Source organism: Crotalus tigris, unplaced genomic scaffold, assembly GCF_016545835.1.
Source record: "Crotalus tigris isolate CLP2741 ecotype Arizona unplaced genomic scaffold, ASM1654583v1 scf7180000017800.2534000, whole genome shotgun sequence".
NCBI lineage: Eukaryota > Metazoa > Chordata > Lepidosauria > Squamata > Viperidae > Crotalus > Crotalus tigris.
In genome coordinates this window covers 1043866-1068898 of record NW_024096645.1, presented here as the reverse complement: position 1 = coordinate 1068898, position 25033 = coordinate 1043866, and the positions used below count along the sequence as shown (strand labels likewise).

Sequence of the window (25033 nt, the reverse complement as noted above, 5' to 3'; positions counted from 1 at the left end):
ACAATATAAATGGATTCTTCATGCCCTTACTAGATTTTAAAAAAACTAATATAACAGCACTGGTAAGATAAATGTATAGCCCTATTTACTCAATGATTTGAAGATCTGATTTACACTTGTCACTTATGAAAGGATTACCTACAGATGTAGTCTTTGTATGGATAAGTATAATAAAATATAGGACTCATCTATACAAAAAACAACAGAGAGAGAGAGAGAGAGAGAGAGAGGGAGGGAAACAGAACCTGTTTGGTGTAAACAGGAGAAGATAAATTCTAGTCCCACCTGTGGCACAAAGCCAGCTGGATGATCTTGGGGACAGTCACTTCCTCTAACCCCAAGGAAAGAGGCAATGGAAAACCACTTCTGAAAAACCTTGCAAAGAAAACTGCGGGGACGTGTTCAGTCTCTGAGAATCAGACATGCGCGTGCACACAGACACACACGCACACACACACATACTTGCATGTTTGCATTAGAGTACTATATATAAAACTGTAACTTCACTTATATTGTAATGACATAATACTTAATATTTTTGGTTGTATTTTTTTCATTTATTTCTAAGCACTTCTTACATAACTTGTGGATTTTTAAATAATGTTTGTATCTTTCTGTTTTGTTCATTTAGTTTTTTATTTTTCTTTTATTATTTTAAAAGTATTAAAATAAATTTTTAAAAATAAACTAAAGTTTTGTTATCCGCAATTCCCATGGAATTCAGACAGAAAATAAGGGCTATCTACCCTTCACATTTACCAGCATTTCCCTTCTAGGCATTATTCCAGGAGCCAAAGGAATGCAGGAGAAATTGCTGGATAAGGCAATCTTAAATTCAAATTAAATTGAAATAAATTAAATTCTTTGCCACCCTCTTTTGTATCCTTACTTTAGGTTCTTATCATTTATAGGGCTGTTTCTTTGGGATGATTGAGAAGCTGAAAAGCCATTGCCACTTTTTTCCTTGAAAGCTGTAGAGGCTGAGAAGTTACGTGAAGTGAAATGCTCCATTGAGCATCTCAAAAAAAATAAGAACAAGGTAGGTTTGCAGCAATTTCAAGTATATCTTAGCTGAGCCAACAATAAAATGGCTCAGCTGCCAAACTGAGTTAATAATATGAGATCACAAAGACCCAGAACTCATCCTAGGATGATATAAATCCATATGGATATGTGACATGCTGGGTTGCAGTGGCACTAGCTCATCAGGAACCTTAGAAAAGACAAAATACATCTAAAGGCTCAACTCATACGAAATGGAATACATTTCAAAAATATTGCTCAGTGTTCTTTTGATTCCTCAGATCAGAGACATTTTCTAATTGTCTTACTTGTATGGGCTATTAACAAGATCCTCTCCCCACATCAGATTTTCAGGGCAATCCAGGACACTGTGGCAGGCATCCAGAAAGAGCTGTGTGAAGTTTACAAGTGAATCCTGGACCAGGTAACGTACAGAGTCTTGTAGCATAAACTTGATAAGCTCCATCAACTGGTGAAGCTTGGACATCTGATATACCTCCCATTTTGTCTCATATAAGTTATACCAGCCTTTGCCTATGTCTCTCAGGCTGCTTCTCACTGCTATTTTTAAAGTATTGATCCATGTATCCTTGAGGAACATTGAAATCTGCAGGAAATCAAAACAAAAGAATAAAAGAATCTTCGTTTTAGTTTCAAACTTCAAATTACATGTTAAATGGATATAGCAATAGATACTTGCCGACCCTAAAGAAATGCAGCAAAGGGGAGTGGATAGTTAGTCCTTCCCTTCTCTGGCTTTGTGTTTGCATTAGTATATACCTCTATTACTATCCCTTTTGGGGAAGAGAGGAGTGACTGAAGTTTGCAGTGGAAAAAATAGAGGTATATCTATTAGATTCTCTCCCCACCTCCGTATTCCCTTTTAAATCATTCCCCTGAGACTGCTTTGTCTAGAAAAAAAAGGCATTATAGACATTACATGTTTTATGGTCCACAGAATACTATTCTGTAAACAGGAAGAATTTTATTGTACTTTAATAACATTCTGCTAATAGCAGCAACAGTTCCCAAAGCAATCTATGCCAAAACAAATCTTTCCCCATAGAATGTTACACTGAAATAATCTATTTTTTAAGAAGAGTATAGCATTTACTCTCAAGCACAGCAAAAACAAACAAAAACTCTTGGTTTTCCTAAGATAGGAGCACAGAAGCTTTTCTTTAAATATCCAACTATTTCCTTTGAGAAGCCCATAAACAGATGATATTATATTTTATGTGATCTTGCCTATTTTTCTCCCACCTAAAGCAGCTTTAACATTATCGCCTCTAAATATTTGACCTGCACATTTCCTATTGTTTTTCTTTTAAGTGGGTGCTTCTTAAACTTCTGGGCTACTTTTGATCTTGAGGTAAATTATAGATAAAAGAAGGTTTAGGAAGTTCTTCTGTGTAAACAGTTTATAATAAGTAGAAACATGCATACATAGCTTTTCATTCTTGAACCATATTATTGCAGTTTGCAGAATAAAACTCTGGAATTCAGGAATGAAAACAGTAAACAGTGTTTGGAAATCAACAGTACCTGTTTTTTATTCAAAGCTCTTCTGATTTTTCCCACATTAAATTGAACTATGTCCAATATATCTGTGGTTAAGCTATACATAATGATAATAATAGAAGCATGACTTCTAACCTAAAATATATGCTCTCTGAACCATGTTATAGATTGAGCTGATTTTATTCAGTGTGTAGGTTGGTGCTTAGGTTAGCTATTTCTCCTCAATCTAAATTAAGCAGCCAACATTTCTTGGTTGCTGAGCATAGTTAGTCCTCAGTGAGCTGTTCTGGAAGCTGAATGCCTAAAGATCTTGGAGGACTTCCAAGCTTACTGATATAAGTTTGGTATCATTATGGCTAACTTGATGATCTATTTTTTCCATTAGTATGTATAGTTATGTTGTTATCCCACCCCATGATCAAAGAAACACGTTTGTGCATTTCTTCTAGTTTTATCAACTAGTAGCCTAAGTGAAAGAGGGAGTTCTATATTTTGAAGAGCAGTAAGCACAGGTCTTATCTGGCCTAAGTAATCTTCTACCATTGTATTACAATCCTTTCAGAAACACACAGTCCTTTACATTTGTGTATCTGACCCCTGCAAAAAATCTGCCATGTTACCTGGGAAAAGGTCTGGGTCTGAATCTGTTCAAACGTTTCAAGTCGTCCATACTTAGTTAGGGTGGAATGAAAAAGAGACATTGCAGCGGTTTTATTGCACTCATCTCGCACCTGGCACAAAGCCATGATAACCTCTGGCCGTGTCAGGAGAGAGACAAAACTAAAAGTTTCTCTTTGTTCATTAAATGGATATTCTGGAACTTCAATGAGTCCTGGTAATAAAAAGAAAGACATTATTGAAGCAATCAGTCTCACAAGCATGCCTCCATATCTGCCCCTTTATTCCCTTTTGAATAAACAATGTTATGCAAAACACCAAAAAAAAGGAGTAAAAAGAAGCAGCAAGCCGACAAACAATACAGGTGGAATAAAAACAATATATCTCGCTCTGCTAACACAATTGGCTATCTCTCCATACCTTTCTATAGTTGCAAACCATCCTGGTTTCCATTTGGCTGGCATATCAGTTTGAGTATTGCCTTTTGGTAAGTTGATATACACAAGGATGCTTTAATGTTTATGAACACAATCTCTATGGAGATTCTCAGTCATCCAGGTCATATTTCTATATATATCTTTCACAGGATTAGACCAACTAACAAACCAACTTCCTTCTTCCTCTTTCCCTCTTTCTTTATTCCTTCCACTCCCTCCCCCTCACTGTATTCTTTTCATACTCCAAGTTTCAATCTACCACATTTCATGTTCATCACCAAATAGACCATAGATACTGACCTGTGCTGCCTATCATAGATATGGTCACTTGAAACTTTCATAACATTTTTAATAACAAAAAAGAAAGAATTGATTGGGTTTCCAGCGTTAGGCATACTTGTGCCTTTTAATGCCTTTTAATCAGATACCCTCAGTCTGTTTTGATACATTTTAGTCAGAATACCAGGATCACCAGGTATTCTCCCGCTACTCTGTGGAAGTTAGGATATCTGCCTATATTCCATCAACTTGGTAGATATATGCAGTATGTCCAACCTGGAGACACTACCATACTTGGGGTATGTGGACAAGACCATAATCCACTGTGGCAAAGTGCCCCTTAATATAATCCAGAGATGCACCAAAAAATCATACCTACTTCATTCACACATATTCCACTTGTTTTTGTTGTTATACTCAATATATTCAAACATACGTACTCAATCATATATACACTTATACATGCATTTAGATATACTGTTTCCTTCCAAAATGGTCCAATTGCAATCATATATGTCTCAACTTTACCATCTTATTGCAATAGAGAATCTGTCTCTCCAATCAACTGTATCATAGCTATTAAAATTTGGGGTCAGGGTGTGGAACTGAAATAAACAGCTTTCAGGGTATATGAGAAACTTTTTAAAGTTATGTTGTTTGATAGATTGAGATACCCTGTATCAGTGATGGCTAAACTTTTAGAGACCGAATGCCCAAACTGCAACCCAAAACCCACTTATGTATTATCAGGTGCTGGGTAGGCGTGGCTCATTGGGTGGGCGTGGCCAATTGGGTGGGCCTGGCTACGATGGTAATGGCAGACTGGGTGGGACTAAAAAGTTCATTCAATCAATTCCAACTTTGCGAGATCTTTTTTTTTCCTGCGAGAAGTTGAAATTGATTGATTGAACTTTTTTTTATATATATACATGGCGGCGGCAGCCTAAAGTGAAAAGGTTTTATAAAACCCAGCTGAAGGCCTAGGACTGGGGCAATGGCATGCGTGCCCACAGAGAGGGCTCTGTGTGCCACCTGTGGCACGCGTGCCTTAGGTTCGCCACCACGGCCCTATATCTTGCTACTTGTTCAGCAGAGGCCATGCTACCATTCGTTTTCTTCTTCCACACATTGGCTACTTCTTTAAAACAAGAATTCAAAAATTATCTCTTAGGTATGAAGTCTCCAGATATAGCAAATGCAAAAATTAGCACTCAACACGTTTGTACCATTCAATAAAGGAATAAACAAATCAGATGCATGAACAAATTAGGAATATAAAAAAAACCCTCTTGCATATAATTGAGATATATCTGCTTATTTTTAATGGAAACAAAGATTATTAGAATTATTACATTTACTTATTATGATTACACTTTCTATTGACCAGTAAAATTCCAATTATCCATTTCTCTGTCCTCTGAAATTTCACCAAGCATTAACACAAGCTTTCACATCTAGGACTGTAGTCAGAAAACTAAGAAGTCTGAATTTTCAGAATATTGAACACTGTATTTAAATATTTTATTCACTGAAGCAAGTAGCTACTGTTGTAAGATATTCTTACAATTTCATGGTTACGTTAATTGTGAGTGGTTAGAGTTGGTCTAAAACATTTGGACTACATCAGACAATCTAACCTGATGTAGTGAGTGTCCATCATTTCAAGAGTACAATTCAACTAACTTTAACTATTTGCTGGACAGATGAAAGATGTTTGTATAATACTGCATTTTAGATTACATTAAAAATTATAAATGGAGCTACATACAGGTAGTTCTTGACATACAACCTAACATTTAGCAACAGTTCAAAGTTATAACAGAACTGGAAAAAAAATTACTTGCCACCAATCCCCATCTTTACAACTGTAGCACTTGGCAGTTGGCATATATTTACAATGATGGCATCATTCCAGGGTCATGTGATCTTCCCAACCAGCTTTCCACACGCAAAATCAACGGGAGAAGCTGATTTTGCTTAACAACTACATGCACTGAACAACTGCAGTGATTCACTTTACAACTGTGGCAAAAAAGGTTGTAACATCAGGCATGGCTCATTGCTTGCTTGCTTAAGCAATGGAAATCCTGGTCCCAACTGTAGTTGTAAGTTGAGAACCAATTCTGTTGGCCGATGTTAATTTCAACAAATTAAGGATTTAGGAAATTGCTATTTTAGTATATTTTTAAAAAAGGTTTTGAAAACAATTTCCCCATCAACAGTATTTAATAGAATTTTTATAGTATCTCCTGTAAAATATTAACTACAATCTGAACCACAAAAGTTATCATTTTATAAGCATTTTATAATCTCTCTTTTCTCTTTCTCTCCGTGTGCATTTTGTCATGTGTTACCTACCTTTCTCTGGTACCTTCTCTTCCTCTTTCTCAGGCAGAGTGACATAAGAAAATATCTGACGCTTGGAAGTGACAATTCTGTCAAAGTTAATCATGTTCATAGTACGCTCATAGTCTAGGGACACTTCCTTTCCCAGGAGGTGAAGCCGTCGTAAAATCCTTAAGCATAATTAAAAAACTAATTAACTGAATGAACAATGACCTCTCAAAATGATATGTCTGTGTCACTCATGCACCTCTAGTCCCATATTCATTTCTCCTGTGCTCACTTATGCTTTGCTTCTTCATTAAAAGCATTCGCAGCACATTAATGGAGTTTCATGGGGGGGGGGGGAGAACGGAATGGCAAGATTAAGAGAAAATGGAGCATAGTTATATTGCACTTAAGGCTGCATTATACAAAAGAGAGAGAATTAGGAGCAATTTCACGATACGTTATAATTGTGAATTGATCACAAATGCTGGTATGTTACTGTGATGGGAGAGTTAAAAATACAAGAAACTAACAAATCTAAAGTAAATGCCCTAAGATGAGAGGGAGACTTACCAGGAGATACTAGAGCAAATTCTCTAGCATTTGGTAAGTATTGATACTTCTCTGGAATAAGTTTTTCCACACTCACCTGGGCCTAATAAAGTGGCTGAATGATTACTCTTATAATGAGCCTGGAGATATATACCCTGAGCAATGTCTCAATCTGTGCAACTACTCGCCTGTGACAGCTAAGCATGAACTGTTATAACTACACACAGAGCAAAGTTAATATAATATGCAAGGAGAAAGGCAAAAGGAAAATACCACAAATACAAAAAAATAGGTGAAGGGAAGTAGGATGTTATTGGGATGGATACGTTCAAACTTTTCTGTAGGCATTTCATTGTATTATTTTCACTTTTATGTAAAATCAGATTTTTGTCTAACCATAGATGATTCATAAATACTATTAGTCCGAAGTACTAATTAGATTATTCTTGCCATAATATAGGGAGATGGAATTGACGTATTATACCATGATTCATTTAGCTTGTGCCTCTCAAATTGTTCAAGTCATAGAATACATAGAATGCAAGCGTCAAGATCATTTTCACACTTAACCTCACTTCTTATTCATAGATCTCCAATACTTCCACTGAATACCATAATATACTGATTATACTCATTTGAGTATAAGTTAGTATTTCCCAATAATGTATACTCGTTGAGTGTGCATTAGCATTTCCCAATTTGTGATTATTCATGAATCACAAAAAAAACTAACAAAAGGATGAATCGATGAAAATCAATTAAATTTCACCTTTTGCCCCCATATATTTTAACAATTTTTAATTGTAAAACTGCATATTTGTGTGTAAAAATGATTGGTAATACTATGCCATTCCATATTATAGTTGCGTCTCATCGCACTTAACTTTATTCGAATAATTTCTGCTCTTATTTATATTTACTCATTTTCTTTCTTCATTTTTGTTTGTCACATAATGCAATATTTCTAGTATGTGCAGAAGGAGGGAAAGGAGTAAGCAAAGAAGGAACAACAAGGGAAATGAGGAAAAAAAAAACAAGTTCTATTTTTACCCAGCTTGCTGGGCCTTTCTTGCCATTGAAAACAAGTGTTGAAAATGTATTTCAAAACTTACTGGCTTTCTTTCCTTAGATGTGAAGTTTGCATTGCCATTTGTTTCATGTTTTGCAAACTTTTCTCTTCAATGCTTTGCAATCCATCTACTGGCATACAGTCCACATAGAGATTATATAACAATAGTGCCTGTGTTTTCTTCCTCAAATTGTGGGCTGAGATCACACGCTGGGCAAAATTACAAGGATCCTCAGCAAGAAAAAGCAAACGGATCCGAGGTACCCAATACTGACAGGCGATCAGTGGGGGTCTCCCTAGGCAGAGATCAGAAAGCAAGACAACAGAAAATGTGAAAGCTTAAATATCCAAAACTGTCTGTGCATAACCGACTACTGTCCAGTTAATAGCCTTTTTGCTGAAAAAAAAAAAGAATAATAGAATCAAATTTGAGACTTAGAGGATTACTGAGGAAAAATGTCAACATGTCTAATTAAGTGAGACAGCAGAAGCTCTCTGATCAGGTGGCCTACTGCTTTGTTTCTCTTCTTAGTTAAAGTAACAAGACCATCTTTTAACCCTTTCCTCCTGTTCTACTTTCCTCATTTAAACTGCCCTCAGCAGTCTTATTTACCCTAGGACTGAAACGCAGCAGCAATCCAGTAGTACCATACAGGCCTTCATGGAGGCAGACGGTGACATTTTTGACTTTTCACTATATCCCCTGTATGGCTTATTACACAAGATACCAATATACTTTATTCCTGTCTTTGAGAGGGGGGGAAAGCATACTGACTGGAAAACTGCTATCCCCTTGGCAGTCCTCTTCCTGAATCTCTAAAACAAGGCCAGCAGGAGTTACTGTAAGAAGCTATGGCAGTGGAGCCGTGTTACCTTCCCATGTCACAGCTGTCTCTGGCCATGTGCATTGTGATCCCAACCAGCTCCAGCACTACTACCACATCTAGAGCCTGGCCACCCTCTGCTTCCCTGCCCTTCCCTTTTGAAAGCAAGTTCAGCAACAAATAGGAAAATAGATGTATTTGCCAAGCCTCCAGTGAATGGAAGGGTTCAGATAGACAGGAACCTACCTCTCTGGTGAGCTAGTCTTGAAGGATAGTAAGGGAGGTGGGACAAGGATAACAAAGAGCTGGGGGAGATGTCAGTTTGTATATGCCACCTTTAGCAGAATGTACTTAATGTTTGGAGGAAGACAGTTGTGTATAAGAAATAAAAGAAAAAAAGAAAGAAATTGATTACCAGGCAAGTTTCAATTTTGTCAGCTAATGTGCAAATACAGGGGCACCGAGACCTGCAGCCAGTTAAGAAGGGGGACAATTTGGAGTGGAGTATCTTCCTCAAGTTTCTGTTCTATGCAAAAACACAGGGTATATCTATAGGTGAGGGCTTCTTCTGTTTGTCAATTCTAGTTTCTTGCCAGATCAAGCTTAGTGGCTGACTAGCACAGAAAGGAAGGCTGTGTTGTGAGGGCCTATCTTTAACAAATAATGAACAGTCTATTTGTTTGGTTTATATCTTGTCTTTTATTTTCAAGTTCAAGATAGCATGCATGTCTAAGGAGGGGCTAGAACCTGGATTCCCAGTTCAATATCTTAGTCATTACAGCACACTGGCTCATATCAGTACCAGGACAAGGATATGTGAATAAACTGTATGTCAAAGCACAGATCGGATTATATATATTTTTATCCCTTCCTGCAGGTGATATGGTCAAGGATTGATCACTTCCTCCTAACCTTTTTCAAAGGTCTCTGCAGGGTTTATAAAAAGGCAACTGATGACCAAATATGCAGCCAGTAATATGCATACGAGTAGAAGGAGAAAGCCATTTTAAGATGTTCAACTGTTCCCTATAAAAGGGATCAGAAATTCCACTACAACACAGGACTTTTATATATTAGATATAATTAACTGGCATAGAAATTGTCCTTCCTTCCTGCATTCTGGTGATAACTAAATAGAAACCCACCTTCAGTTGTCATTCCTCCATTGATTACACATCTCCCTTTGAGATCTCGAACAAGGCCCATTTTGTTTGTCTTATGTACCAAGTAGAGTTTTGACTCTTCATCATAATCCAAGACTCCAACATTTATCCACTTATAGACCAGTGTGTGGCTTTTGGGATCTCCTTAGGGATTAATGACAAACACAGTTTTACAATTTCACAATTGCTCTAATTAGAATAGTGGAATTACAAAAATTACATTTCAAGCAGCTGCAATTATCATCCCTTCTATTCCTGATTCCAGACTTTCTTAATACTTTAATAGATTTAGGAACAAGTTGTCTTTGCGCAAGACCCTGAATGTTTTTTCCGATGGGCATGGGGACTGGAGAGTTTGGTGGAGCTGATTCTGAAATGACTTTGGGAAACAGAGTAAAGAGATGTAGCCAAGGAACCAGACAGATAAAAGGCAGCTGAGCCAGCAGCAAAAATGTGGACAGGGAAGGGGGAGAGAGTAGAATTAGCTTATCTGGTCCTGTTTCTTGTCTGACCAAACTTGTAAGGCTGACAAGTTCTGTGGCTGTACTGATTGTTTTAATCAATGGGATTACCTTGGCTGTGAATTTTATGTATTTTATTATGGCTTTTTATAAGCTTTAATATTATTTTTTTCTTGCTTCTAAATTAGGTTTTTTATTTTTGTTTTTTTTAATATTTATATTGTTTATAAACTAACCAGTGTGTGTGTGTGTGTGTGTGTGTGTGTGTGTGTGTGTGTATGTTTAGATATAAAAATGTTTCTAAATGAAGTATTTTTCTTTCAAAATTGCTGAGGACCTATCTTAACAATTCAATGCTTCATGAAAAAATATCTCACAAAAATCTCATGTTGGGCACTTAGGACAAAAAGATAAAAATCAGAGACTACTTCTTAAATTATAAGTTGCGCAAAAGGTAATGGAATACCAAACTTCATAGGGAGGTACAACAAAAAAATGTGATGGCTTAGACCAGGGCTTTTCAACCTTTTCACCCATTGTACCACTTTTAGGATATGGCAACATCCGAGTACCACCAGTTGCCTAGCAAGGTGTCAAAAACTTGATGACTAAAAAAAAAGGAAAAATGTGATAAAGTACAGATAGTCTTTGACTTACAACAGTTAACTTAGTGACTGAAGTTACAATGGCACTGAAAAAAGTGCCCCCCAAGCCACAGCCGAGCAAGACACCTGCCTGCCCATCCGGCGGTGCTCTTCCTCCTGTCCGAGGTTTTCATTGTTGTGAGCATTTCTGTTGAGGATTGGCAGCGGGGGTGGGATGGGGGGGTGTTTGGTTTTTATTTCCCCCCCCCATCTGCTGGGTGGTTGCAGCAGGTTTTGGTCACTTTACATGACCCTGGGACACTGTGACCATCATAAATACGAATCAGTTGCCAAGGATCTGAATGTAAATCACAAGACCCTGGAGATGCTGCAATATTCCAGCTGATCGGTGCTTTTTCTGGGCTCAGCAGAAGCGCCAGGATCAGCACCAAGCTCCAGCTGGAGCCTGGTGCTGATCCTGGTGCTTCCACTGAGCCCTGACAGTCCGGAAGAAGCGCTGATCCTGGCACTTCCGCTGAGTCCTGACAGCCGTGCAGCTCCAGCCATCTCTCGCTCAGGCTTGTGCGGTGCTTGCACCGGTTCAGCTCATTCCCCTCCCCCATTACCACTTTCCTAGGATGGTCGTGTACCACCTGCTAGGTGCCAATGTACCACAAGTGGTACCCATACTACTTGTTGAAAAGCCCTGGGTTAGACCCATTGACATCAAAGCTCAAAATGCTGAGCATCACAGAATCAGTTTCCATGAAAATAAACTGAAATCAGATATTCCTGACAAGTTATATATTTTTTTAAAATTGTAAGTATCAGTCTATATATTCACTGAGAGTGTAATCTGAATTTTGGGGGGAGGATGTTTCTATTTAAAGTGCCATGAGCAATGAAAAATTCCCACTAGTAGAATTGTCTCTTCAAAGTGACTCATCTGGCACTTCCACTAATGTTCTTTATTTTCCAGTAAAAAAACCTACTTTTTCCATCCTTTTACTTATTATGTAGCAGCTTTAATTTATAATAGTTTCTATATTACTCTGTGAAATTATTATTTTAATTTTTTATGCTAGTTCCAAGCTTTCTTTTATTATGTTTTATTTAATGTTCTTATACTATGTCTTACTTTATTAATCACTCTGAAATAGTACAGCCACGGAATATAAATCAGGTAAATAAATAGATTTATTTAAACTAAGAAAACATATTTCCTTCCCAATTAATTTTCCAAATATAAAACTTGGAGGGGATAAAAGCTATCTCATTGTAATTTTTTCTTTTAATCATTGTTATAACTTAATTCTGTATCATCTGTACTTTACCATGTCCAAGTGTATCATCAGTAGGTAAGAGTGCTTTTCCTGGAATTGGTTTCCGATCTGGAGATTCAGGCTCTACCCCCAAAGACAGCCACTCTTCTGGGGTCCGGCAATCATATTCTTCATCATCAAAAATCTAAATAAACAAGAAGTTGTAATCATGGAGAAAACCTATGTGACTGCTAAGAGTTGACACTGATTTGATGGCACATAATCATAATCAAGAAATTGCATATTAATATTTAACTCGAAAACAACCTGGGCTGTATGAAATGTCCTGTTAACTCTGGAATGCAGTCATTATTCTGAGGCAGTTTTGTGTAAGTTACTTTCTGTAGGACCAGACTCCCAATCATTAAACTTTCCCCCATGAAAGACATGTAGTTACTGTTAAGCACTATGGTTATTTCAACTTCCACTCGACACTCAAACCAGAGTCTTAATTTTTAAATGAATCTCTTCCGTGCTAGACATAGTGGACAGCAGCACCTTCCAAATAATAATTGGGTATTTATAAATGCTAAGGAAAAGAGGATGAAAAATCATAAAATAACAAACATTTTGATAAATGTCTGTTATAGGCCTGGGAACCCCCACAGTGGAACACAAATACCAATAATCCCCTCCTCTTACCTGTAATGGTAGATAGATGGGGAAAAGAGGGTCTTTGTTTTGTTCAATTGTTGGTAAATTAGCCGGGTCTTGGTGTCTTGGCATCAGCTCATTAGAATCTATTCCTGCATTTTTTAAAAGTTTTGTGATATCTAAGCTGAGATATAATCGTCTTTTCCTAATTAAACAGCAAGAAGAAATGGTTTATATTTAAACAAGTCCTTCATTAGCTAATGATATCGCTACTAAAGATGCAATCAACTTATATTTCAGATAGCCTCCACCGTAAAATGCTGCTAAAGATTTTCTAACTGATTTTCTAATGTGCCTACACTATTATCTTGAAGAATATCCCAAATTAATGTACATCCATCAGTAGATCATTGTTTTTTCAAGGAATCTTTCTATGTAAGAATATACAAGGAGCTATGCTAGATTAGACCACCTTGTCCAAATCCTTTTCTCACCATAACCAGAGTGAAACATAAGGAAAGCTCATAAATAAGACATGAGAGCAATATACTTTTCATTGTGTTTCTGAAAGCAAGTTCCCTGAGACTGGGAAAAGTTCCAATAATAGAACTAAAATATAGCTATCATGATTAGTGGTCAGTGACAGCCTTAATTCTCCATAACACTTTAGTGCTACGGGAAAAGTAATACATTTCATAGTGATAACCCAATTTTATGCAGAATAACCTATACCTAAATCCAATCCAAGCCTACAATAAAGGTGGGAAAACTCTGATCCATCAGGTTTTCCCTATTTAGAGTATAACCACCCTCCCATCCCTTTTCTGAAATCCTGTTTCTGTTAAAAATGAACAATGGGCAAAGGCAGCTTCATAGGGAGGATGAGCTTCAAGATTCCTAGTCTTGTAAGGTTAGTGAAAGCTGCTCCATCAGAGGCCAATGCCTTCTTGCTGCTACTCATTTGTTTCCATGGTAATAAAAGGGGGACTATGACTTAAATATCCCATGTCTGCAATTTCTTTCCTGCTCTGCTGAACAGCAGCAAAGAAAGAGCCAATTTGACTGGCAAATCAACTACAGAGGCTGGCAAAGTATAATGCTCTGATTCTGCTTTGCAGGTTTCTCTCTCTCTCTCTCTCTCTCTCTCTCTCTGTGTGTGAGAGAGAGAGGGGGGGGGGAGATCCCATCCCTTCTTTGCTTTAGCTACACCCACCATTGCATCATTGATGTGCACTCCTTGGAAGGTTGATCACCAGATAATATGGCTGCACAAACTGAAAAGGCTGAATAATAAGTCTCTCCCTCAAGGATACATTTACTACTACCCATACTCATTGAGTTGCTACATATAAGTTGCCACACTAAGAACCTTGTCAACTTCTTCAGGATCCACAGGAGGAACCTATCACATATCACCTCACTAAACAAGGTCTCCTCTCAGTTGCACCTGCTCAGCTGGCATTCAACTCTGAGCAGGAATTATTTTATCCTCTATATGCTTTATAAATTCATTTCAATTGCTCAACAGATCTTCCAGCTCCATTTTCCTTTGGGGGGGGGAGACTGACTCACTTTAAATAATTGAGCTGACAGTATGCATGTTTTGCTGTTCTTAGCACCACAGCATATGCTTGAACATGAGCTCTTATCCACGTTTGGTTGCATTCATGTAATGCTAGCATTGCTTTAAGTGTCTCTTAAGCTGCTTCATCTCCTGGTGCTCCTCAGAAAACCAAGGAATTCCCTTGAAATTATTATCACTCAGGAGCAGTTATATCAAGCTTTGCAAGCGACCTCTTATTTCAGAGATCAGCCAGGCACACAGGTAAATTGCCTATTAAGGCTTCAGGAAACTCTGCAAAAGCTCTTTGGAAATCTATAGGGGGTGAATACAATAGGCCTTCTTCCCCCAAGTTTATAATAATTATATTGTATAATTGCTTTTATTGTATGTTGTCCAAAGTCATTGTAGAGGGGTGATCTTACATATTTCCAAAATAAATAAAATAAGTAAGCAGAGGATGATTGATTGAACTCAGGATGAAAATACCTCTCAATTGCAATCTTTCGAGGGCATTGTCCTGGAAGCACTTCAAATGGAATTTGAACCTTGGGCTTATATGCTTGCAGTGGAAAATCTGACTCTTTGATAATTTGTGTAGTTGGTCCAATTTGCTGATTATCCAAGATAAGTCCAATATTGTCTGGTGTATTAAATGTTGAGACTAACAAAAAACAAAATTCAGAAAAAAAAATCACAGAATAAAAGTTTATTGATTTAATTATAGACTCTTCTATGCTGAGGTGGTGAAAATATCTGAATATAAACTGAGAAACTGCTTCATTCAGTATCAATAATAACTTTTCTTTAGTTACCAAAAGTGAATGGGGTGCATAGGTGTAGGATGATGTAAGCAAAAATTCCAACTCAATCAGAAAGTTCACTGGGTAACCTTATTGAGCCAGTCACTCTCATCCTAATTTAGAGCCTAACACTAATTTTGATCCTAGGTTTGTTATGATAAGCTCCCATAAAATGAGGTCCCTAAGCAATCTGGAGGAAAAATTCCAATAGAGGAAATAAGAATATAGAAAGCAGGGCTTGTAAATGTCAGCTAAAAGGCTTTGTGGCACTAGTGTTCCTCAAATTCCTTATAGCTAAATATATATATTTTCCTTAAATAATCTTTAAGGTTCATTTTTATCACAACACATAAAAAGATTTGCTAGAGGTCCAGTTCATATAAGTTTAATCTAATCATAATGGTTCTGGTAGCCTATAATCACACTGGTCAAAACCTCATAATTTGGAGGAATACAGAACTGTAACCCACAACTAATATCTAGTATTCATTAGTCCTTTATATCAGAAAACATTGCCAAGTTTTGATCTCATTAGCATCTTCTCCGTGGGTTAGCCAGACAGCAGTAGGTTTGGCTTGGGCATAGGAACCAATTAGTGGAAAAGAAGCATGTTTTGTAGCTGCCAGGACAATGCCAATGAGTTTGTATAGAAAACCTTACTTTTTCAGCTGCTCTCAGTCTCCAACTCCCTTTTTTGAGTAACTGGAGCTACAGAACTGCTCCATTCTCAAGTAGGTTATGTTTGTACAACAGTGCTGACTAAGAGCTGTTTAATCCCAAGCAAACCCAGTTAGCATTTTGTTTTACATTTGGGCCATAGCATCTTGATTCTTGATTAAAAGTAATGTTGATATAATTTCTTATTCTCCCTGTCCTATTTTAAACAACATATTTACAGTTTGCTTCAATTGCCCAGTTGTTTGTGATTTCTTGACATTGAGTGATCCTCTGTATTGAAACAATATATATTATTTGCTCCCTTTTTTAAAAAAAAAAATCAGCTTTGTTCTAAGTTAAGACTGGCTAGAAGTTCAAGACAATGATTAGGAGGGCAAGGAGATACTAGAAACTAATTTAAATCACCTCATCCCTTTTCAGTTGCCTGTTCCTGTCCTTTTACCTAGTGAGGGAAGTTCCTAATGGAAGCTAAAGTAAGTATTGTAATCAAATATGTACCTAGGCACTGCCACAACTATGCTCAGCATCACAGAATACCATAGGAACTGTGAGCAATGTAATAACCCTTTGGTTATTAATAGCTTTGGATACTAATAAATCAACTTGCATCAGAGAACCTGCTGTGTTATGATCCCTATTGTATCTCTACTATCAAGCTAGAAAGAGGAAACAAGAAAATTAAAACAGAATATCCACAATAAGACAAAGCCCATTATGAACCAACTTCAAATCATAAAAGGTCACCTGAACTAAATTTGTGATAAATCTATATTAGGAAGGAGATTTCTGAGCTTGTTCATCTAACTACCATATCAATCTTAGATTTTGCATCATTAATTTTAGATTTGACAGTATTCTGCATTTTAGGCATGCAGGTATGGGTTTGCTGGAAATGTTTGCTCCTTTATTTATTTTGTAAGCATAGTAATGGTTCTAGTTATACAGAACTGAGATTTAATTCTGTGTGATTACATTTCTTTCATTAGGACACAGCCCATCATAAAAATAATTCTTCCAAAATAATGGAATTTTTTTGGTTTAAGTCTTAGAATAACTGAATCCTAAAACCAGAAGAGGCCCTTCAGGTCATGCAATCTACCCGCATACTCTGAATAGATATCCAAGTGAGGTAGCCCATCAGTACTTGAGGGGGAATGGTTTATTATTGCAACAAATGAGGAATTATATTTGGACATACCAAGTTAGATTCAGATCTCTCAGAAGATATATTTTAAGGAAATTGTTAAATAAGTTACAAAGCCTGGGATTTCATATAATAGTGAACCATATATTAAGGGGTTAGAGGAGAGAAGAATCAGTATTACAATGACATCTATAAAGACATTGAAGATGGAAACAGACAAATTCACAAAATTTCAACCTCAAATTAGTATACTGAAAGATACCACTGGATAGACAGAAACTGATTCAAAGAAGATAAGCAAGCATGGAAAAGTATGTTGAAATTCTATACAGAGATGTCTATACTCGAAATAGTTTTGAAGAAATTTCCTATTTACAAGAACCTCTAGTGCTAGAAGATGAAGTTAGGGCATTATTCTGATCATTTCCATGTCAGAAGGCTACAGGAGCTCATGAAATGTCTACAGAAATATGACAAGCAACAGAAGAGGAATCAGTAAAAGTTCTGACTAAACTATACCAGAAAGTCTAGAGACCTACATAGTGGCCAATAGGCTGGAAGAAGTCAGTCTAGATACCAATACCAAAAAAGGAGACTTAATAGATTATGCAAACTATTATAAAATCTCTTTAATTTTATATGCTAGCAAAGTAATGCTTAGAACCATCCAATGCATATTAGATGGAAAGGGAGATGCATATGTTAAAGCTAGTTTTAGAAAAAGTTAAGGAACAAGTGATATTTTTGCTGAGGCAACGTTACAGCCAAAAATACTAGGAAGAATTCAAAAAGGGCTTCAGTGATTACAGAGAGGTCTTTTATCAACTTCTCCTCTATATAAAGCTATGAAGAGTGCTTAGGAAAATGGGAATCCCAGAACTTTTCCTTGGCCTTATGCAAAACTTTCACACATATCAGGAAACCACAGTCTGGGCAGAACATTGTGAAATAGACTGGCTCCAGTCAGCATAGGAGTGAGACAAGGCTGTATACTCTCACTTATTTATTCAACCTAGATGCTGAATATATATTGTGGGAAATTGGATTAGAAGAAGATGAGCATCATTTAAAACTGAAGAAAAAAAATCAATAACCTGCATTATGCTGATTATGCTATTTTGATAGAAAATAAACATGTTTTGGAAGCTGTAGTAATGAAAGTCAAGAAGCATAGTGAAAAAGAACTAAGATTAAATATAAAGAAGACCAAATCAGTAATAACAGATACAGCAACCAATCTTAGAATAAGATAATGAAGATCAATTAAAGAAGTGGTGAATAGCCTTTTAGGATCAATATTAATACTAAACAGCAGTTAAGAAATATACCACAGGCTAGCACTTGGTAAGGTAACAATGACACGCTTGAAAAAAATATTCAGATGCCATGCTGTGTCTATACCTATGAAGGTTAGAATCATCTAGCATTGGTTTTCCTTGTGACACTCTATGAAACCAAATGTTGGACTTTGAAGGAGGAAGACATTTTTATTTATTTATTAAACAAATGTACATGGCCATCCATCTACCAAATAGAAAAAGTATTGATGGTTTTGAACTTTGGTATTGGAGAAGACTCAACAAACAGATTACACAAGAAATCAGTTCAGAGTACTCACATTAGGCACAAATAATGAGGCTCAAATTATCATATTTTGAACACATTATGCAACCTAGCTTGCTGGAAAAGTCTATAGTGCCAGGAAAGGTGGAGGGAAAGAGAGGAAGAGGACAACAAGCAGCAAGATGAATTAATTAAATTACAATGATAAAGAGTACATCATTGGAAGATCTGAAGGGTCAAGTTGGAGACATTAAAACAGGTGAAAATCTACTAATGTGGTCACTAAGAATTGACACCAGTTTCTTGGCACATAATAAATCAATACACCTTTGTTTCCTGGTTAGTTTGTGTTTGGCATTTGTTTAGTCAGTTCATCCACTGACAGAGTGATTTAGAAGCATTCTCAGGCCTGCTCATTTTGCATAAAGAGTAAGAGCTTTGTGGAACTATGGCTGTTTTGAGATTACCTTAGTTTTTATTTATCGCTATCCAAAATGTCATTCTTTTTCCAATGTTTCATATATTTTAAAATATTGTTGTTATGCAAAAGTACACGGTGTATAGAATAAGAATTGTGCCATCTCTCATATCTCCAAACCACAACCAAACATTTGTTCAAGGAGTTTAAACAATTGGAGATTTATTTTCTTGATATTTATTCCCACTTGCTTTACAGAAAACATATACTTGTTTATAAACCTACAATTTTTCTGGTTTGTTTTTATTCTACTCAGGTGCTCTGCTGATTTTGACACTATATGATCAACTCTCATTCTTCACTGTTTTCACTGCTGGATTCCAGGAGCTCAACTTTTTTTTCCTATTACTCAGTAAGAAAAATAATGACAGTATCCTTTGCTTTATGTTTACCTTCTGGTGTGTGCTCTTCAAGCTCTGACTGCTGCAATAAATCCTGGTACACATTGGGACCAGTACACATATCCTGAAATTAAACACAATAAAGGTTTGAAGAAGAAGCAAGATCAAGAATTCTATATGTACAAAATATAGAGAAGAAAATACTGAATCACCAATTCAGTGACATGCAATTTCCTAAGTTTCTCAACAACTACAGGTAGTCCTCAACTTACAACAGTTCATTTAGTAACTGTTCAAAGGTTCAACAGCACTGAAAAATGTGACTTATGACCATTATTCACACTTATGACCATTGCAGCATCTTTATGGTCAGATGATTTACATTCGGATGCTTGACAACTGGTTCATATTTATGATGGTTGTAGTGTCCTGGAGTCTTGTGATCATGTTTTGCAAACTTCTGGCAAGAAAACCAATGGGGGAAGCCAGATTCACTTAACAACCAGGTTACTAATTTAACAACTGAAGTGATTCACTTAACAAATGTAACAAGAAAAGTCATAAAATGGGGCAAAACTCACTTAACAAAGTTCTCATTTAGCAACATAAATTGTGGTCATAAGTCGAAGACTACCTGCATACCTGATATTATATGAGCAGAAATCTACACATACAATGGAAGCTTTATAATTATCTTCCCTTTGCATGTGGCATCACATTGTTATCCTTATGTAATTATCATGAGCATTGATTGTCACTCCTTGGGTCATACAATAAATAGAAAATTACCAAATGAACATTTTAAGAAGACAAAACAAAAGATAGCTATTAAAGAAAAATATATTCTCAGAACAAGAGAAGTTCCCACAAAGTAGTAGGCCTTCATTGGAGTCTTTTAAGAAAGGCAGCAAGTGGAATTACTCAATTTTGTGGAACGCTTATTAAAATGGTAGCATTTTGGAGCCATTATAAAGGACCAGGTATTATGCACAATGGATATTCTTACTCAGTTCTGCTGGAATTCAAATCTAGCAATGAGTTAGGTAATATGGCAAAGGAAATAGGTAAACTATTATCAGTACTACCATAAGCCTGCCAGATTCCTCTCTGAGTTTGTCAAATAGTTACTCATGGATGCATGAATGTATGGATGAGTGGAACTTTTAGTTCAGAAAATAATCACTTATGAACCTGCAGTTGTTTCTATGTGTACTGAGGTTTTGGGTAAATATAAACATAGGAAACATCATATTTACAATCCTCAGTATGATACTTACAAACATCATATTCCCCCATCTGCACAGTCTCTTGCAGAAGTCACTGAGAATTCAAACATCTAATGGACACATTTGGATACAGCTTCTGGTACAGTTTGTGAATCACACTGTATCTAGAATGACTTCCATATAACCATAAAGTAGATTTTTTTAACCTATGATATTATAAATTAATCTTTACTTGCATTTCTATTTTGTTTTTCCTAGTATAGTCTTTCTCAGTTTTATTATTAAAACTTAATTTCAAGCTCTTAAATTTTATTGAAGCAAATGAATTGAAGCCAGAATTACAACATATGGGATGCCCTTGTATAACAATTATGGGAAAGCCAAGCTAATTATGAAAGCATCTGAGATACTATTGAATAAAACTGCTACTTTCTTTCAACAGTGGCAATTTCTCTCCTCAGAAATTAGAAGAGAACTGAAAACAATCTATTTTCTATATTTCTATCCAAATTAAGAACAGCTTGAGGGGAAGAAAGATAAAAACTGAGCAAAGAATGGAATTAGAAAATCAGCAATTACTCCCTATTGATAAGATAGATCCAGAATTTATATATTTGCTTGGGCTGTGTAGTGCTTCAGATTCAAGGCCAAAAAGTGTCTTGAAGAACACAGGGACATTCACATAACATCTATCTGCAACACTTTAATAGCAATAACACTTATGACTTATACACTGCTTCACAGTACAGCCCCCAACAATCTGGTTTCCTCATTTTACTGACATTAGAAGGATGGAAGGCTGAGTCAACCTTGAACTGGTGAGAATCGAACTGCTGAACTGCTTGCAGCTGGCAATCAGCAGAATTAGCCTGCAGTACTGCATTCTAACCACTGTGCCACTATGTACTGTAGCTTCATATTTTCTTGGGTTTCTATGGCTATTCTCTCTGGTTGCTGTGCAATTCCAAGCAAACTATTGTTTAATGCAAAAAATTACAGACAAGTGCTATTTATTTTTCCACATGCTTCGAAGCATTTTTCCCACATATCTATATCTATATATCTATATCTATCTATCTATCTTATATTAGTATTTTTGTATATTAAAAAAAGGCAGAGAAGTGAGATTCTATATACTTACACCCAAGAGATCTGAAGCACCAGGTGTTAGGACATCAGAATAAAATCCACGTTCTTTCACCACTGGATATTTCTTATTGAATGTTCTGTAGGAAGTGTTCACTGGAGTTGAGCTGGTTCCTGGAGTAGAGTCTACTTTTTGGCTGTTGGGATATGGGGGATATGGACTTCTTCCCAAAGAGTTTGTTAGTTCCTTCTTGGCTTTATCCATCTTGCTTTTTGATCTCACAACACTGAGGAACATTTTTACATCAGACACAACAAAGAAATTATTATGAGTATCTCTACTGTTAAAAGCAACATTTAGTAACTTGACAAGACAAATGGCTAATCTACATTTTATAAACCATGGTCAGTGTTTAATTTGTGCAGAGTTGTGGAATTAGTCTCTTGGAAGCCAGAACTAAGAACTCCCCACAATATTCCAGGTGGATGGGATCAGTTTTCATTTAATCTCTGATAATAAAGGTACACATTTCAGTGGACTCTTTCCTGGAAAAAGGGTATCTAAAACAAAACTACAGGGGGGGAACCCCAAAATAAAAAAATAGGCTGCAGTTATATATGTAATTTTGTCACATTCATTAACATGAAAATTTAACAAACTTTTTATGTAGATACTAACTTGAATGAAAAGGAGACAACAGTACTTACCAGTACATATACCTGCAGTATTGCAATAGTAATAGGTGGAAACCAGAATAGGAACTTTGAAATATGTGTCTACAAGAACATCCCTGATGCACTGAGTATAGAGAATGCAAACGATATTCATCTATGTGACTGCAGGAACCTCCTTTGGTATATTAATTAATTATTAAATGAAATAGATTATTATTTATAGCATCTTGAGCTCCTGAATGTATTAATATCTATATTCAACATCATACATTCAGGAGCTCAAGATGCCATGAATACTAATCCTTCTTTAATTTTTCAACTTAACAACTCTCAAATCAAATAAATCTTTACTATTGTCAGCCTTTTTAGGTAAGCCAGGTCAGGAAATAGAATCCTCAAAAACGAATGAAACTTTACTGAGCTAAACTGTAGTAACAGAATGTCAAAAGTCTGGTTTTATTTTCCTTTTTCTCCTTCCTACACCCCAGGGAACCATTCTGAGTCTCTTTTTAGTGTTTTCTTATGTTTTGTAACAGTCACAATATTGTCTGCTCAAACTCATCTCTCTGGGTTTCCACAATTATAGTCATTGACCAGCACAGTCTTGTGAGTTAAGTTGAATTTAAAGACAGTGATTAGTCCAAAATCACTAAGAGAGCTTTCATGGTGTGGATGGAGTAGAACTTATATTTCCTGATTCATAGTCCTCATCTTAATCATTACACTGCGGTAGATCTCCTTCAGGTTCCCTGCAACACCACACTTTGTTTGTTCGTCTATTTATAATGAAATAGAAACCACCATGTTGCAAGCAACTCTTTACCATCTTCTTTATAAATCTTTCCAAGTTCATTACTGTATAGGCTTCATAGGAATTTCTTACAAAGTGAAAATAGTGATTAGTTAAAACTTACTGCTTTGTTTAAGTGTCCGATTGTCCTCAGAAAGATAAAGGTAAACTGAAATTATAGAGCACCCTTAATAGACCAGAAGGTGGAGTTGGGCTTGTTTATATAATCCTTATACTTTACACTCAATTCAGTTTAGAAAACTGATGTCTATTTGTTTACATCCAGAACCAAACTGACTGACTAGGCTAACCTCAAAAAAGGTCAGTACTTAGACAAGAAATCATTATGAAATGCCAGGGATGAAGATTAGACTGGAAAGTAACAAGAGAAATGTATATATAAATTTGTTTAAAGAAATAAAGAAAAAAGAAAGTCCTGGAAAAAGCAATGAAAAACCACTTCTTATAATGCTGCCAAGGACATGCCCAGAAATCAAGCATGACCTAGGCTTTATCTACAATTCTTCTTATAAAATAAGATAACCTTTATTGTCATTTTTATACTGTGGGCACAATGGCATACATCAAAAATGAAATTTAGTTGCCCGCTCTCAAAGTGAAACACATACATGACACACACCTAAACATACTATGAACATAGGTATAGCCTCACATCCCTACATATACGTAGCAAATAAATATTAAATATTGTCCATCTTGAATATATAATGGAAGGAGGAAGCTCGAGAGTTTGCAAGGTTAATGCTGTATGGAATGAAACTCTGGCTGAATCTGGATGTTCTGCTACAGATACCATGAAGCCTCCTTCCAGAAGGTAATAAGGAAAACAGGTCGTGAAGAGGGTGTGTAGTGTCCCAGATAATCTTACAGACCCTGCTCAAGCAGCGCTTCTGTGCTATGTCCTGGATGGGAGGGAGGGAACTGCCAATGATCTTTTCAGCCATTCTCACTATTCTCTGCACCGCCTTCCTGTCTGAAGCAGTGATGCCTCCAAACCAGACTGTGATGCTGTATGACAGGATGCTCTCGATTGTCCCCCTGTAGAAAGTGGTCAGGACAGGAGAAGGAAGATGTGCTTTTCTCTTGCGGCGCAGAAAATGCAGGCGCTGCTGTGCCCGCTTCACCAGTTTCACACTGTTGAGCGACCAAGTCAGCCTACTCGTTAGCTGCACACCCAGGAATGTGACGCTACATAACAGCTTTCTTCATCCCATTTCAGTCATCATTCATAAAACTGTGTAGTTAAAAACCTTGTCTTAAGACAGGTGTCCTCAACCTTGGCAACTTTAAGACTTGTGGACTTCAACTCCCAGAATTGAAGTCCACAAGTCTTAAAGTTGCCAAGGTTGAGGACCCCGGTTTTAAGAGGTTTGCCCTCAAAGACAGTTTCCAGTAAGTAAGCATTTTATTATTATGGTAACTATTTTTTTGTGAAAAGGTATTCTGCATTAGCCATTCTGTAGGACTGCCCAGGGTTGCTTTACAAATTCCAATTCTTCTAGCCTAGATACAGTATTCATTTATTCTAATATATTGTACCATTTTCTATTTTGGCTAGCTCAGTTTCTAATAGCTCCCTGAAGATCTTTTAAAATGCTTTTGACCTTTTGTGTGTTTTTTTTTAAATAGAGATGGTAGTGACTGAATCATGGATTTTCTGAATGAAAATGATAAGATCTAGTCTTTCCATTAAAAAAAAATATTCAGCATTCTAAGTATAAGGGGGGGGGGACTAAAAGTCTGCTTTTAGTGTTGGTTAAGTAAAACTTACAAAATGACAAAAAATGTTATATCAGAAATATTAAAGATCTTTGAAAAATGGGTATCTGATTTATATGGGCAGATTACGTCCAAAAGATGAGGGAATAACAGGTGTGGAACAAATTTTT

General features: G+C 36.4%; 1 protein-coding gene and 1 long non-coding RNA gene across 7 annotated transcripts in view; one reads left to right on the top strand and one right to left on the bottom strand.

Moving 5' to 3' along the window:
- DNAH1 (dynein axonemal heavy chain 1) overlaps nucleotides 1-25033 on the bottom strand; it is a 197113-nt gene that overhangs the window by 138512 nt on the left and 33568 nt on the right. Inside the window, exons 2-11 of one of the 6 annotated variants that reach the window (XM_039342601.1) lie at nucleotides 21714-21945; nucleotides 19398-19470; nucleotides 14829-15003; nucleotides 12827-12983; nucleotides 12197-12329; nucleotides 9800-9961; nucleotides 7874-8126; nucleotides 6237-6394; nucleotides 3165-3376; nucleotides 1332-1630 (exon numbers count right to left, since the gene is read on the bottom strand). In XM_039342601.1, coding sequence (XP_039198535.1) covers nucleotides 1332-1630; nucleotides 3165-3376; nucleotides 6237-6394; nucleotides 7874-8126; nucleotides 9800-9961; nucleotides 12197-12329; nucleotides 12827-12983; nucleotides 14829-15003; nucleotides 19398-19470; nucleotides 21714-21923 — 1832 coding nt within the window. In that variant the 5' untranslated portion in view covers nucleotides 21924-21945. Of the gene's footprint in view, nucleotides 1-1331; nucleotides 1631-3164; nucleotides 3377-3582; nucleotides 3638-6236; nucleotides 6395-7873; nucleotides 8127-9799; nucleotides 9962-12196; nucleotides 12330-12826; nucleotides 12984-14828; nucleotides 15004-19397; nucleotides 19471-21713; nucleotides 21991-25033 lie in introns of those variants that run through there. The other 5 variants (XM_039342602.1, XM_039342598.1, XM_039342599.1 and 2 more) reach the window with 5 other exon arrangements.
- LOC120307652 lies at nucleotides 1368-19438 on the top strand. Its single transcript, XR_005556598.1, has 3 exons — nucleotides 1368-1447; nucleotides 16241-16293; nucleotides 19262-19438. It is a non-coding gene; the product is annotated as an uncharacterized LOC120307652 (long non-coding RNA).